This window comes from Mustela lutreola, chromosome 6, assembly GCF_030435805.1.
Source record: "Mustela lutreola isolate mMusLut2 chromosome 6, mMusLut2.pri, whole genome shotgun sequence".
NCBI lineage: Eukaryota > Metazoa > Chordata > Mammalia > Carnivora > Mustelidae > Mustela > Mustela lutreola.
In genome coordinates this window covers 15,462,535-15,479,272 of record NC_081295.1, presented here as the reverse complement: position 1 = coordinate 15,479,272, position 16,738 = coordinate 15,462,535, and the positions used below count along the sequence as shown (strand labels likewise).

General features: G+C 48.7%; 1 protein-coding gene across 1 annotated transcript in view; it reads left to right on the top strand.

Annotated features, from left to right (window-relative positions):
- The window catches only part of MTHFD1L (methylenetetrahydrofolate dehydrogenase (NADP+ dependent) 1 like), a 184,260-nt gene extending 169,473 nt beyond the window's left edge, over positions 1-14,787 (top strand). Inside the window, exons 27-28 of the mRNA XM_059176779.1 lie at positions 7,732-7,852; positions 14,493-14,787. Of these exons, the coding sequence (XP_059032762.1) occupies positions 7,732-7,821 (90 nt within the window). The 3' untranslated portion in view covers positions 7,822-7,852; positions 14,493-14,787. The remainder of the gene's footprint in view (positions 1-7,731; positions 7,853-14,492) is intronic.
- Positions 14,788-16,738: the final 1,951 nt, after the last annotated feature.

The window sequence follows — 16,738 nt, the reverse complement described above, 5'->3', positions numbered from 1 at the left end:
TGACAGGGAAACCGACCAGTTGATCCCCAGTTAGCTTTAGATTTGTCTATTTTAGAATTTGCCATCCCGCTAAAATTAGTTACCAGAACAAATTCCAGACATAGTTATGAAATAGTTTTCCTGAAATGTTTAAGTAAAAGTTGATGTGGCTTTTCATTTATTCCAGTGGATAATGGTTTTTACACTTTTTAGAGGGGATTACATAATCCACGTTTCACAGATGATCTTTAAACAGTAGCAAGCCTGTTGTTTTTAAGGAAAAAAAAAAAACTCTTGGGGCATCTGGGTAGCTCAGGGGGTTAACCTTTGCCTTCAGCTCAGGTCATGATCTCAGGGTCCTGGGATCGAGCCCCACATCAGGCTCTCTGCTCAGCAGGAAGCCTGCTTCCCCCCCTTTCTCTGCCTGCTTGTGATCTCTATCAAATAAATAAATAAGATCTTGAGAGAAAAAAAAAGAAGAAGAAAACTCTTGGCGTTACTGTATGTGTGTCATTTTGGAGATTTTTGTATTTTATTTTATTTTATTTTATTTTATTTATTTGACAGATAGAGATCACAAGTAGGTAGAGAGGCAGGCAGAGAGAGAGGAGGAAGCAGGCTCCCTGCTGAGCAGAGAGCCCGATGTGGGGCTCGATCCCAGAACCCTGAGATCATGATCTGAGCTGAAGGCAGAGGCTTTAACCCACTGAGCCACCCAGGTGCCCCTGGAGATTTTTTTAACAGCCATAAGGATATGACTTCCTCACTGCTAACCCCTCTGACTAGATTTTTAAAATGTAATTTGGAAAGATACTACTGCAAGCGTAAGCCGTGTAACATGTCCTTAAATAAATTGTTATTGTTTAAAAAGAATCCAGGTGAAAGTTGTAAAGTAGCTGAGTTTACTTTACATGTACATTTACTTACCTCAATGCCGTAGCTGAGAAATCAGTAGCTCCGTAGGACTGGTCGATTTCCATCACGACAGTGGCTCCCGGCTGTTCCTGGTGCGGTTCCAGCAGTTCCTGGTGCAGCACACCTGCCACCACCCAGGGGCAAGGAACTCAGTGCGGGGGAGAGAAGAGGGCTTAGTGCTCTGCAGTTACGGTCACGGGTGGGGCTACCAGACTTGAGGCACCTTATTATGCATTTACATGTCTTGTTTTCCCAATGTGCAAAGTGGGGCTCAGGGCCGAAAGGCTCCACCGGCCTTATAGGGTCATAGGAAGTACATGGGGTACGATGCGTGTTAAGTGCTAATGCACATGACGTCACAGGTGTCCCCGTTAGCGTTGTCAGGGCACCAAGTTACTAATTTGAAAATTTATAAATAAACGAATCCAGAAAGAAAAAAAAAAACATTTCTACTTGCTTGGATGTTTTGGGGTATGAGTCCTTTGGCCTAGAGCTGCCCACACAGCAAGAAGCCTGAGGATGAGGCCAACACCCAGAGGACAGGAGCAAGAAACCTGGGGGGCTACAGGACCCAGCCAAGCCTTCTGTGGCCACCTCTGAGCTTCCAGGCAATGGGGACTGGAAGGACATCGTGTTACTGAGCAAGCCAGCGTGAGCCCATTCCCCCGATAGCCGCAGACAGAAAGCTAACTAAGGAGTGCCATCCTTGGGCGCCTGGGTGGCTCAGTGGGTTAAGCCGCTGCCTTCGGCTCAGGTCATGATCTCAGGGTCCTGGGATCGAGTCCCGCATCGGGCTCTCTGCTCAGCAGGGAGCCTGCTTCCTCCTCTCTCTGCCTGCCTCTCTGCTTACTTGTAATTTCTCTCTGTCAAATAAATAAATAAAATCTTTAAAAAAAAAAAAAAAAAAAAAAAAAAGGAGTGCCATCCTTGCATTCAGAACAAATACAGGAAAAAATACTGGAGTCAGGGGAGACTTCTCAAAGCCTTTCAACTCAAACTCTTAGTCCTTTGTAATGTGAACTTTGTAGCTGATGCCAGAGGCACTGCAGAAATGTTGCAGAATTTCTTCCCTTTTCTTTGTGTACGTCTGGTGGGTCAGATCCTGCGACACATGTATCTTTGTTTCTCTCTAAAAGGACTCCCGCCATCTCTCCTTTTCCAGAAGTCAGGCCCGTAGACTTGAGGTGTCGAATGTGTTAGTGACAGCTCTTTCCTCATACACTCCAGTGAAATTCCCTTGTTTGGGGGTGGGATTTCACCAGTTACCTTTTTTCAGTGTTAATCTCCCTGAAAATCACATTTCAGAATTGTCCATGAGGCATTATCCGTTTTCTGTACCAAATGATAGACGTATACATTGTATAGACACATGTCTTGAATAAGGAAGAGAAACTTACTCAGGAGTTGACACAAGAAATTGTCTACAGGACTTCTGTCTGGGAAGCATATGAGGACAGGAGGACTTTGCCTTTTATTTCTACTGTGTTTTTTTTTTTTTAACTTTTATATTTAAAATATTTTTTAAGTAGATTTTTAAAAATGGAAAGAAAAGTTAGTTAGGGACTAACTTCCTACTTCTAAAAGAAAGTGATAATCGCCCCTCACAAAAGATGAGGAAAATAACTGTGCTTGCTCATTCTTTTGTTCAAGGCCACGGACATAAATCAGAGTAATCTCAGCTGTGTAATCCTGGCACGATATGTGAGCACAATATGGTAATGTTTAGAGAAACCGAACATGACTTACGTCTTAGAAAGTCATACATTAAGAATTTATTACACAAAATTCTTTTTATATAAAAATCATAGAATGAAAAAAAATTTTTTTAACTAAAAAGTAAGGTGACTTGGTCCAAAATAGCCCAGTGGTCTGCTTTATTGGTCTGTCCATCTGGGAGTGGGGACCAGGTCCCGGTCACCTTTGTGTCCCCATAGTGAGCTCTCCACACAGGTTGCTGAGTTGAATGGAACACACCTCATCCCTTCGCACAGGAACAGGACCTCATGGGCCCCCAGCAGGACACACCCCTGCGATCTCGGAGTGTCTCTAGCCACTAAACCAGAGATCACGTTTGGAATGTGGTTGAGCTGTGCCGGTGAATGTTACCTAAAAGCCCAGGAAAAAAATCCCAGAACATCCATCTCCGCCAAGTCAGGCAAATGGAAATTCCAGTCGTAGCAGCAATATCTGTCTTTATAAAAGTGATTTTTCATACCCCTCTATTTCAGTCACTGGACGTCTACACTCCACCATTTTTTCCTTATGCTTCATCCTAGAGTAGCTTATTTCGTATTCAAAGACAAAGGGAAGAAACAAAGAAAAAACCCCATCCTCAAGAACGTTTCTTTTTGCTTGTTTCCTAATTCACTCATTATCCTAATTTCCTAATTATCCTCCACTTTTACTCATCTATTTTAAAAAGTATTTATTGAGGCTTGATATTGCCAGGCACTGTCTTTAAGCTTGATCTTAGCCAAAAGGTTGAGAAGCAGAGGACACTACAGTTACAGCTCGGAAACTACTTCGGCTGAATAAGGAATTTACATTTTTGAGTTATTATTTCATAAGAATCTTTTTATTTAAGTTATATCATAATGTAGTTAACCATTGTAGTTAACCATGATAGTTAACCATTGCATTCGATTCTTAAATTTTTACCAACCGTGCTCTGTCATCTCTTGGAGGAAGGGAAGAAGTGTGTAGAAGGGATTCCGCCTTGAATTATAAGAATAAAATAAATAGTTGTGAGTAAAAGTGCTTCTTTCTAAACCAAAATGAAACTGGGTGATTTATTCAGTATAAAAGTAGTAGATTTGGGGCACCTGGGTGGCTCGGTGGGTTAAAGCCTCTGCCTTCGGCTTGGGTTGTGATCCCAGGGTGCTGGGATCGAGCCCCGTGTCGGGCTCTCTGCTCAGTACGGAGCCTGCTTCCTCCTCTCTCTGCCTGCCTCTCTGCCTACTTGTGATCTCTGTCTGTCAAATAAATAAATAAAATCTTTAAAAAAAAAAAAAAGTAGTAGATTTAAGGAGAAGTCAAAAAATTACGCAGACACAACAAAACTACAACAATATGTTGGTTAAGTAGAACTTTACAATTCTATCACTTCAAGTAACAGAATTCGTGGTCATTTTTCTACTCATGCCGAGAATATTCTTTGACTTACAATGGCTACTTATAAGGATATGAGTTTCTCTTTAGGTTTAACATATGTTTACATTACAGAACTCATCGTTTCTACAAAATAAGCTTAACCCAAAATCAGTAAGGATTTGGAAGCTTTGTTGTAGTTAAAATTGGGGTCATGAAGGGCAAAAGCCCATGTTTTTCAGCCTTTGTAAAAGAATCCATTAATGCAGCGTGACAAGTAAGTACAATTTAGTGGCTCCCCCGTTATTTTAAGCCGGGGGCCTCCTTAGAGGATGCACGAATAAAGTCAACACAGATCACCTCTGACCCCAGGCAAGGGGCCAGAGGTCAACTCCCAAGGGCTTTCCAAATTCTTTCTTTCCCATACTACAGTTCTGACTCTTATCTGGGGCCACAAGCCCTTGATAACAGCGTTTTATAGTCGGAGAGAATTTGATGTGAGTGCATTAGGTCTCATTAACATCATTCCATATTGTGTCTGCTCAGCAGGAGAAGTTTTATTTTAAAGGTAGATTTCCCGGGGGATAGCTCTCTGTCCATGGGGCAGGGAGTCCCTTGTCTCTTCAGACCGTGTACCTTCCTGTCTGTGTTGCTGGTCCTGATTCTTGGAAATGACAGTTGCGTATTTGGAAAGGAATATGGGAGTCTTCTGATTGAACTTCTTTTCCCCCATCTGAGAGATATGGGTTGAAAAGAGAGGAAACATATTTCACACCTCCCAGCATTTACTATCATGGCTCCTTTTTGTTCCCTGTTTTGCTCTGAAAGCATCAGAATGACCAAAAAGATGCGTGTTTGGCTTCACTGCAGCCAGTAGGCCAGCGCCAGGAACAACATGAGCTGCACTCTACCTTTGCCAGCCTCTGTTTTGCTGATATTAGCTAAAAAAGTTAATGAGGAAGTGTGGAACTTTCACATCAAGAAAAAGAGCACAGACAAGCAGGCAGTAGAGTTGTGTTGCCTCCAGCAGAAGCCGCCACAGTGGCTTTGGTCAGGTGAGCCACGCACACTGCACTGGGTTCTTCCTGGGCCTTCTCACCGTGTGTGGAGGCAGGCCTGCCCCCCACCGAAGTTTGCTCTGGGCCCAGTAGCTTGGCAGTTGGCAAAGCAGCCGACCAGCAGCCGACTGGGTGACGTTCTTAGGGCTAAATGTGCCTTTGACCTCCAGAGTTGATTCACAGGCTGGGGCAGCATCACTGTGACTGAAAATGATCCGTCATTTCTTCAGCTATAAACTGCTCATTCCTTTGCCCAGATCCACATGCCTGCACACATTGGGAAGGCATCGCCAAGGGCCCACACTGGAGTGAAGTTAGGCAGGAAAATGGCTATGACGTCCCTGCGGGGACTTGGACACGGACGACTGGCAACAAGTAGCAACCGTTGCCACCAGTGGCCTCTGTGTTTCCTGTCCGGTGCCAGCAGAGTGAGCCTGGGTTTCTCCCTGGGGTCCTTCCGAATATGTGCAGCCACGATAGCAACCACAGAAAAATAGTACTGCTCCACTGGGGACAGGAACTTAACAAGGACACGTCGCTGTCCACATCAGTGGAGTTTGAAAACAGGGAGCAGGCCGTGTGCCAAAACTTTATTTGCAGCTAATTGTTCGGAACGCAGAGCATGTTTTCTCCAAGACCTGTTAACGAATGGTAGCCGTACTCCAGGCCTGCCTCAGAAGCATTTTCCGCCCACAACATACCTAAAGCGCAATCCCATGCAGGTATAAGACAGGAGCTCACCACCGCGCAACGAGGTGTCAGTACATTGAGCTGCACAGGGAGCATGCCCCGTGGCCCCCTCACTGCACTCTCGGGGAGCAGTGGCTTAGCCAGGCCAACGGGGGCACGGCTGTCAGGTGCAGCAAGTGTTTCTGGGCCCCTCCTCCTCACCGCTTCTATGAGGGGGAGCCTCCTTCCCAGTGCAAAAGGAGGCCTCCCTGGCCACGTTGTCCAAGCGATGCTTCTCGAATGGTTACATGCACACGCATCACAGGAGTGTTGCTGAAATTGCAGATTCTGATTCAGCTAGCCTGAGACAGGTTCTGAGATTTGAGGTTTCAAAGAGGCTCCCAGTGATGTCGATGCTTCTGGTCCACAGACCTGTGTATGAGCAGCAAGAGGCTGGCAGCATCATGGACAGGGGGTGTACGGCGTGGTGCATGGCAGAGGGGGAGATGCCAAGTCAGTGCCCAAGCAAGTGAGAGAGCTGAGCTCGTTGCCAGGTGGGAAGACGTGGGCGGACTGTGGAGCTGTAAGTGCTGGCTGTTACACAGCCTCGGCTCACTAGAATGGTCTCCGGCCAGAACGGGCAAGAGTTTTGCAGGGCACAGCACATCATCCTCAAAGAGCAAAGCCAAGCACAGTCCCAGGTGTCTCCTCCACAGGACTGCGGTGTTGCACTGCTTTCTGAGCATCCTTGCTGTGAAAAGTGCAATATTAAAGCATAGTAGGAAAAACTGAAATAATAAGGAGTAGATCATCCAGGAGCCTCACAATCTAGGTCCTTGTCCGTGTTTTAGTGTGTGAGTCACCCAGGGAGTCAGCAGTTTTCCCCAGGATGCCAAGGGTTTCTGGTGCAAGGGGGCAGAGACAAACTTCGCTAAACCCTGATCTGGACAGAGCGAGGCAAAGCTTCGAGGAGCCGGGGCCTGGGTTTAATCCTGTGTCCCCCACTGACGTGCTGGATGTCCTCGAGCCCCTGCCTTTGTGCCTGAATGCCCTCTGTCTTCTCCAGAAAGTGGGGCTGAAATCAGTACCTACTTCTCAGCGTGGCCAGGGACTTAACTCAGTTAGCCGTGTAAAACCCACAAACCCACAGAGTGGTCCGGCGGCCATGGTGGCGGCTCAGTGAGTCATCTGAGGTGGGCCTGGAGTCCAGTTTCCCATTTTGTGGCTTATCACCTGTGACCTTGGACAAGTGGCTTAGCCTCTGTAAACCTTGGCCTCCTTCCTCGTGGCATGGAAATAAGGAAAGTGCCTACCTCACAGGGTTGTTGGAAGAGTCAAAAAAGGGAAATTTGGCCCAGCGTCTGGTGTGTCGTAAACCTCAGTTACTGGTCTTAGGTTTCCCTGCTGCCCTCCACGAGTTGTAGGTTTTACAAAAACGTGTCTTGGGGTGAGGAGGAAGCTGTTGTTTGGTTCACCCTCTCCCACCGGCCCCTTCATCTGAAGGGGCTCAACTTTTTTAAGGATGTGATTTAGAAAGAAAGGGTTTGGAAATCAGCATCGCAGAGATGTGCTGTGTGGCCGTGGTGGGAGGGAAGTGGTCTCTGTTTCCAGGAGGCGGACATCTGCCTCTTCTATTCCATTTCCTGAACAAAGATTGAAATAGCAGGTGGTGAATTTAAAGAGTACAGGTGCAGGCGCCTGGATGGCTCAGTGGGTTAAAGCCTCTGCCTTCGGCTCAGGTCATGATCTCAGGGTCCTGGGATGGAGCCCCGCATCGGGCTCTCTGCTCAGCACGGAGCCTGCCTTCCCCTCTCTGCCTGCTGCTCTGCCTACTTGTGATCTCTGTCTGTCAAATAAATAAATAAAATCTTTAAAAAAAAAAAAAAGAGTACAGGCGTACGGAACCTAAAGGTAGGACGGCCGCGTTGAGTCACATAGGGAATTCTGGCCATTCCGTGTTCCGTGTTTGGAGTGATCGCTTTGCAGCATCTGCTAAGAGAGCGTGTTTTCTTTTTTCCCCTAGATGAGCACCATGCCAGGACTGCCGACCCGGCCGTGCTTCTATGATATAGATCTTGATACAGAAACCGAGCAAGTTAAAGGCTTGTTCTAAATGAACCCAGCTTCTGCAGGACCTGACTCAGGTAGGCTGCTGTGCCTTCTACTGGCTTTTTCTCCCCCACCCCCAAATACTTTTTAGTTTTATTTTGTTTGGGTTTTCTAGTATGTACTACAAAACGCGGTCTGATAGGTCGTCTCCTGACTTGGTTACTGTGAATTCCTGCGTAATAAGAGCCTGTGGCTTGGGCCACTCCTAGAGGTGGATATGCAGTTAGATGGGCTCCTTTGCAGCACAAGTCACATTATGTCCCCTCTGGGTATAGATTTGTTGAAGGCATCTCTTGCCACAAAAAAAGGAACCTTATAGGGGTGGCTCAGTCAGTTAAGCATCTGCCTTCAGCTCAGGTCACGATCCCAGGGTGCTGGGATCAAGCCCCGAGTTGGGCTCCCTGCTCAGCGGGGAGTGTGCCTCTCCCTCTCCCTCCGCTCATGCTCTGTCTCTTGCTTTCTCTCTGTCTCAAATAAATATATAAAATCTTAAAAAAAAAAAAAAAAAAGAACATTGTAAACTCATAAAAAGAATATTTCCAGAATTAAAGCTGGCAGAGTGCCCACCCTTACTCACGTGGCCCACCACCCCCGTCGCAGCCCACAGCGACACCTGCGACCACGGACAGCACCGCACACCGGGTATGACATGCTCTCACGGGCACGGCTCGCACGGGCTCGGGTTTCATTGACACTGAGGCACAGTCCGAGCTTACCCGCCACGGCTGCTAGTGACAGAGTCGCCAGAACAGAGTGTCAGAATCGAAGCTGATGCGTGTGCTCCTTCCCTCTTGTCCTGCCCTTGCCCTTCCGCATGTGATGAAGATGAAGATGATAAAATGACTCTGGCTGCGTGAGGAAGTGCCTGTGAGGGCAGTGACATAGGCGTAGGCACATGACAGAGCCCTAGGCTGCTGTTGACCTTCTGACCCCGGGTCTGGAGGCCCGTGTGCTCCAGGCCGCACCGCCCGGGCATAGCCAAAGCCGAGGAAGGCAAATCCGCCCCGCGGAGACTGCTGTGTCTGCGGTCATTTTAAAAGCCGAACTCAAGCTTCTGACCACCCCTCTCTCGGCACAGAGGCAGACTCCCCTGACGGAGGAATCGGGGTGCATTCCTTCCCTGTGGGGCTGTTGTCACCACGTCGCACATCAGGACAGCTCAGAACAACAGGAGTGGTTTCTCCCGTGTTCTTGGAGGCTAGACATCCGGAGTCAAGGTGTCAGCCTAGTCCTGCCCCCTCTGGACTGGACTCTTCTCCCTCCTGCTGGCCTCTTTTCCCTCCTGGAAGCTGCCAGTAACCCTTGACGTCCCTCTGCTGAAGCCACACCGCTCCGTCTCCGCCTGCACGGCCGAGGCCTACTCCCTGTGTGTCGCTCTGTCTTCCCACAGGGGCTCCTGTCACATGGCATCAGGGCCCACCTCACTGACCGCCACTTCACTCAGTGACATCTATAGAGACCTTTGCCGGCTTCAGTCCTGGAGGTCAGGACTTCGGCCTGTCTAGTCGGGGACAATCTAACATGTCACACTCAGCGTGGACCTGACAGGGACATTTGGCTCTTATACCACTGGACAGACACATGGAGACAGGACAGGTCCTCTACCGCAGAGGGCCCAGTGAGCCATAGGAAGGACAGAGCAGCCGAAATGAGACCCCTTGACCTCTCAGGGTCCACGCAGCCTAAGGGGACTGGGCTCAAGCTGGAGCTCCCGTAGGCAGCCCTGAGCAGTGGGGGGTCCCTAGTCTTACTCCTGTCTCCCTCCCGGGCCGTGCCGCCTGGAAGACTCCCCTCAGCCGTTGTCAAGGCTCGAGGCTGCTTTTCTTCATCCCATACATCAAAGGTGTCCTCCCCATGTTCTCAAGCCACATTCCTTTTCCCAGACGGCCCCCGTGCAGTCTCCGCGCTCGCTCCTGTCGCTGTTCCCGAGCCCGGCACCCCTCCCCGCTGCCGGCACCCCGCGGGCCTGCCTGACGGGCTGACTTGACCTGAAGACCGTTTTCTCCGGTTGCCTGAGTGCTGGCCCGGAGCCAGGCAGACAGAATTCCCGCAGGAGTCAGCGTGGGGACGTGGCTTTCTTCTTGTGTGAGTCTTCGTTCCTAACAGACGCCGAAGAGCTAGGCTGTGACGAGAAAGGTGGCGACCGGGCCTCTGTGAAGTCACCTTAACCCCAGGTGCGGAGGCGTCTGGGGTCGGCGTGTGGTGTTCGGTGGTGACTGGATGTGTTTGTCCCCGAGGAGCGGGGGCTGTGTTCACTTCGAACCACAACCACGGTTCACATCTGTGTCATTTTGGAAAAAGAAAACTCCACCAAAGGAACCCAGGGGGACTGATGTACCCAGGAAACCTGTGGACGGGAGCCTGGATGATGGTGTCGTTCGGTCTTCGGGTGGCAGTATGTGTTTCGCGTCCAGAACCCGTCATGCCCTGCCGCTGCCGTGTGTCACTTCTCCCCAGAACAAGTGTGTGTCGCCCTTCGTCTCTCATGGACAGTACTTCCCACCCTTGGGGTCCGTTTTCATCTGTCCTCCAAGAAGGTGCTAAAAACCCAATTATGCCTTCATCATTGCAGTTAAGACTCAGGTAACGCCCAGGGACACGTCCGTCACTTTGCTGTCATGGACACTTAGATCCTTAGGCTTGTGTTCCCTCGGGGTTTACTGAAAGCTCGAGCAAGGGATGGAGGCCAGGAGCTTGGCCTGTGCAGATCGCCTTGGCGTGCCCAGCCGGGTGCTAACCCTTCGCCTGGGTGGTCACAGCGCCCCCTGGAGGCAGGCGCTTCCCCTGCGTGCTGAGAGCTGGCAGCCGAGCAGTGGCCCCGACCCACAGGACCCACAGGGCTCTTTCCCCTGCTCCGCCCCGCCACTCCTCCTATGGCTGGCACCGGTCGCTTCACCCTCCCTGTCGCATGTCATGCTGGCATCAGCCCAGCGAGGTGAGCAGTTTTATTTCGGTGCCACGAAAACTCTGGCCCGGGGAGGCCAGCAGCGTGCTCCTGCGGCACAGCTGATAGACCTGAAGGCCCAGGCTCCTCCGGGATCTGCTCACTCGCTCACCCGGTCCTTACAGCCAAGCCAAACTTACAGGCAAGGGAACTTTGGCCTGTTCTAGAAGATGCCAACCAGTTATTTGAGCAGACCTGTAATTTGGGGGTCATCGGGTGATTTTTTTTTTCTAACAAAAGACAGTTATTTGGGTATTAAAAGCGATGACTTTGCCCAAGCTCTTTTATAACAGGGCTGTCTCTCACTGAATGTTTTCCCTTCCCACTCACTCCTCCAAGCCTCCTCTTGTGAGCTGCCCAATGCCATTTCTAGGCTCGCTGGGCAGTGGTTCAAACACTATCAGTTGACCCTTGCTTGCATCCCCGAAAACAGATCTGGTGTCATGGAAGAACACCACCGTACAAAGCAAACATTCCTTCTCGGGGACTCTTTGTTGTTGTTTCTGTTGTTTTGTTTTGTTTTGTTTTAAGATTTTATTTATATGAGAGAAAGAGCAAAAGAGCAGAAGCAGGGGGAGAGACAGAGGCAGACAGAGAGAGAAGCAAACACCCCAGTGAGCAAGGAGCCTGATGCGGGACTTGATCCCAGGACCTGAGGATCATGAGCTGAGGGGTTAGCGACTGAGCTACCCAGGCGCCCCCGGGACTCCTCAATATAATGACCCCACAGACAGCCTCTCTGTTTCCTGTGCCCTCATGCACACATCAGTCAGGGACCACCTCTACCGACATTGAAGGCCTGTGGCTGTTAAAAGTACAAAATATAAAAATGTGAACGTTCAGATGACAGTCAACTGAGACAGATTTGGGCATCGGAAGAGGAAATAAATGTCTGGTTGGTTGCTCTGCTCCCGTGGCGGTCAGACTCCAGATCTTTCCGTGCACTCGGCTGGAAGCGCACACTCACTACTCTCCGTGGCCCCTGCTGCCGTCTGCCCCGTGGACGACTGACGTCTGCTGCCGACTGTTACGCTCCTCCCCCGCCCTCTGCTCTCCTGCTCACCTCACCCTCTAGGAAATGGCTTGAGGCTCCATATGAACAGGAGATGCTAAAAAGTCCCCAGAGTTGAGCTCTTGCTCCTTTCCGGGGTCCCCTGTGGTGCCTTCACTGTTGTCAGAAGAGGGGCCCGATTCCTTCTTCTCCATGGCACCAGACGCAACTAATTAAAATACATCGTTTGTCCCAATGGATTGGACCCTGCCACGATACTCTTTAGTCTTTTGTTTGAAGGTGACTGACTCGGACTGGATTTTTCCCCTCCCTTTTGGTTTCTCATTCTGAACCCTCACCCTATAGCTGAGTCACAGCGGGCTCCAGGCAGACACTATAAAGTCCGGTAGATTTCCTGAAGAATTCACGTACCCCCTTTGTCCCCAGGTGTGGTTGACTAGAGTCCAGCATCAGACTGACTCTAGCTCTCGTCTAAATGTTTGTTATTGACCAAGAAGGTTTTTCATAGAATAGCACATGCAAAAAAGAGTGTCATACCTGCTCATTTCTCCCTAAAGAGCTACCTTCAGAGCAGAAATGTTCGATGATATTAAATAATCATAAATGCATCTTGAGTGCGGTTGCTGCCGCAGCCCTCTCTGGGCAGGGTTTGTCATCCCCAGTCCATAAACCACAAGGTTTCGGGGCTCCCGAGGGTATCACCTGGGCTCTGTGCTTTGGGTCCTTTTTTTTTTTTTTTTTTTTTTTTTTAATTCAACTTTTATTTAGGGGACATACAATGCAATGTACGTTTCTGGAGTCGGATTCAGTGATATGTCACTTACAAACAGCAGTCAGGGCTCACAGAGACTATCTTTTCAAGGAACCACTCAAAAACCACTGATCATGATTATGCTCCAAGAAAGAGGTTAGTGAGTGTGTCGTCCCGGGCCATCCTTGGAGTACACAGTTGGAAGCCCAGGCCACTTAAATAAAAGATGGTGAAGACGGATTCAGCGATGCCATCTTTACCATCTCACTGACCTCTGTCGAACTAAAATGGAATATTTTGAAGTTTAATAGGTGGGAAGTTCTTAACTCCCTTTTAAAGAAACTTTTTTGGAGATGCCTGGGTGGTTCAATCAGTTAAGCGTCCGACCAGATTTGGGCTCAGGTGATGATCTCAGGGTTGTGAGATCGAGCCCCGAGTTGGGCCTCACGCTGGGTGTGGAGCCTGGTTAACATTCTCTCTCCCTCTCTCCCTCTCTCCCTCCGCCCACTCTCACACTCTCTCTCGCTCACTCACCCCCTCCCCCACCCCACCCCCCCCAAAAAAGAAGAAGAAACTTGTTTGGAAATGCTTTGGTTTCTTATCAGTCCCATACCAAGATAGAATGTTTCATATGTTCTGTCTTCGTAAAATTCTGAAATTGTTTTTTTCCCTGAATAACTGGGTAACAATGAACAGCCGACTCCTTTTTAAATTCTCACCATAGCGATTGCTTTTCCAATTCGTAAAATCTGTATTCAGACGTTTTGTACTTCCGCCAACAGTCTGCCTTTTCTTAAGACCTGGAACCACATACTCTAGGCCCCTTTAAACACTAAACCACTGGATACTAAGGTCACACGGCTAATCAGCTGGTCTTTAGCACATACAGGTGTGGAAGGTCCTCCCAGACTCGCCTTCCCTGGGTTATTTCCAGTCCACGAAGCACAGGCCTCGCGGAGCCTCAGGTCAGGGAGAATCAGAGCCACTGAATGAGACCAGCCACCTCTCTAAGGGGGGAAGGAAGGAGGGCCGTGCACACCAGGCAAACACCTCCCTGCCTCACCGCAAAAAATATTTTTTTGTTAATGATGATTATGCTTGCCGGGCGTCTGTTTTCTGTGTACCTCCCTGACTTGAATCAGATGCTCGGGAAGTATCCCGAGTTCCAGGTGTCCTGTCTTCGTCACTGTCTTGAGTTCTGAAGCTAAGCCAGCATCCTTTCTGGCTCCAGAGCCTTCCCGCGTCGGTGGGAGGCCGACGCGCTGTTCTCCCGCCCAGTGTGAACTCCTGGCCCCACAGATCGACTCCTCCATGCGTACATTCAGAGTAAAGGCCCAACACTCGCCTTTTCAGTCCCTGCTGCCGTGGTGACCATGTGTTTTCTGGAACTCGGGTGTGTGTTTATTCTTTGTAAAATGTAGTTAGACCATTTTTCCTTCAAGCAGATGGCAGGTTCCGGCCGCATCGGAGTTTTAAGATTCTTTGAGAGGAAACAAGAAACCTTCAACATCAGTAAGGTGTTTTTGAAGGTCCAGACCTTCTCCCTTCCATTTGTGCCCTAAATGCATTTTTCCAACCTCGCTTTCTGTGGCAACCATAAGAGAAACCGAAATCCAAGGCGACAGGATTCCTAATCTAAAATCTCTAAAATCCCGAGCGTTCTCACTCAGCAGGATCCTAGAGACTATAGAGCCCAAATTTAGAATTTTGGAATTTCTGCCTGATCTTCTCAGGGCTCGGCTCGCTGCCTGCGGTGTGCGTGGTCTCCGTCGCACACCCTGGGCTTCTCCGCGGCTCTTAAGTAAAAAGACTCCAGACAGGGATCCCGGCCTTGTCTTGTGAAGAGAATCCCTTATTGGCTGTCGAATTTTCTTTCAGTTTCCAGCTTTTTAGAGCCCTAGTAACAGTTTAACACCACAGGGTAAAAAGCTGTTCTTAAACCCCCGGAAACATGTTTTTGTCTTCCAGGCTCACAAAACAGACTACTCTTTGCCTTTTTGCTGCCACTGGAGAAGAAAGTGAATTTGAAATACGCCTCTTACGCAACGCGGGAGCAATGGGGAAATAGGCCAAAGATTTATTCTTTGTTCAAGACCAAATTCTGTGTGCAACCAAGCTCGCTGTCCGGTAAAAGGACCTCCACCGAGTTTGAAAGAAACTAATTTATTTTCCGTTTCTGCAGAGTTTACATTATTTCCCACTGCTTACACTTCAGAAAGTTTATTTTATGGGGACAGAGGGATTAAAAGAGTGTGAACTAAAAGGTAGCATTTTCCACTCTGGAGTTTTCTATTTTGTCTTTGAACTGCAAATAAACGTGTCTAGAAAACCCACCAGTGAGTTTTCCATGCCAGATAAAACTCTGCTCTCTAGAGGTAACGGTTCACACTGGGGTTGTGACCTGACACCGATCTTCTGGAAGACTGTGAATATAGCCAGGGCTTTGGAAATCGAACAAGAAAGAAATCACACACACGCTCAGGCATACACTCGCTCACACACAGAAATATCTGGCCCGTTGTGAAATCTTCTGACTGCCGGAGAGTGGTAATACCCTGGAAAACAAAGTGCATTTTATATCTAGAACTGTTTTCAGCGCCAGTAAACTTGGCATCACTTACCTAAAAACTAATGGGTTGATGCGTTTCTTCCCCCAGTGAATGAATCTCAGTGGCCATTAAGCTCCCCCAAGGCCCATAGGCAAAGGAAGGAGACTCTTAAAGGTCAGGTGTTTGGCAAGTGTTTGTCCATTGGTCCAACCCTTCCTTAGTAGGAAAGAATGTTCTATGGCTTGGACCCTCTTCCCGGGAGTTGCTGACCTTTTTTTGATTCCATGTCTTCCTACAATAACATAAAATTATATCAACGTTAAGACAAAACCAAGGATTCAGGAGCAAACAAGAAGGGATTGTCCTCTCAGCAGTGTAAGGAAAGTAGTCACCATAAATATCCTAAAGGTCCTGCAGGCACATCCTGCAGGAGACCTTGACATCGGCTCTTTCCTGCATCCTCTTGCGCTGCCCCCTTCAGTGACCCTGCTCCGCAGTTGCTCTGCCCATAATGTGTCTTTATGCACAATTCAATGTGTTCCAAAACATAGCTTAATAACTAGAAAGCCCCGGGGTGCCTGGGTGACTCAGTTAAGTGTCTGCCTTCGGCTCAGGTCATGATCTCACGATCTTGGGATAGACCCCCACATCGGGCTCCCTGCTCAGCGGGAAGTCTGCTTCTCCCTCTCCCTCCAGTGCTCCCCCTACTTATACTGTCTCTCTCTCTCTCTCTCTCTCTCTCAAATAAATAAATAAATAAAATCTTAAAAACTAAGCAATAAATTTTAAAAAATAACAAAAAAGCCTCCCCACACCAAGACTATGTCTCAAGAACGATTTAGCCTGGTGGTCCTGAAGAGTGTGTGTGGTGCTCCTCCTCCCCGTCCGCAATCTGGGAGTCCCCCTCTCCAAACATAGCATCAACTACCTAACACTTTGAAGGTTTGGAGGGTCCACAATAAACTTGTTCTCTATGTGATGCCTTCAGGAAGCAGTCTTGCTCAGGAGTTCATTTTCAAGTTCATTTTTTAAGCATTTGCCTTCTGTTATTCGATTCTTCATAATTTTCCTCTGCTATTCAGTTTCATTTTCTGTTTTTCAAAGTGTTTTTAAGAAATCTTTTTTTTTTTTTTTAAGATTTTATTTACCCATTTGAGAGAGAGAGCATGAGAGAGGAGGTCAGAGGGAGAGGCAGACTCCCCGTGGAGCCAGGAGCCCAAGGCGGGACTCGATCCTGGGACTCCAGGAACATGACCTGAGCCAAAGGCAGTCGCTTAACCGACTGAGCCACCCAGGCGCCCTAGAAATCTACCTTCCAAGGGCTTTAGACCAGAGACTTCTTCCCTTATCTCCTTTCACCAGGCAGTTGGCCAGTTCACCAAAAAGAAAAAAATAAAAACAACCCAAACACAAATGTGGGAGAGCTTTTCAAGCGCTCGTGATGAATGGCCGCATAACCGTGCCCAGGTGTTGCTGGGCCCCCCAAACTATTTTCCCATTGTGTGGCCGGCATGCTCTGATGGCTTCGTTTTCTACTACTTACTAATCTGCTATAATACGCTCCTGCCGAGGGAGGAGGAGCCTTCGCTGATAAGAAAGGTCTTCGGCAGGTTCATTAACGGGCTTGTCAACTCAATGACCTGAGGCCTTCTTTACAGGGGAAGA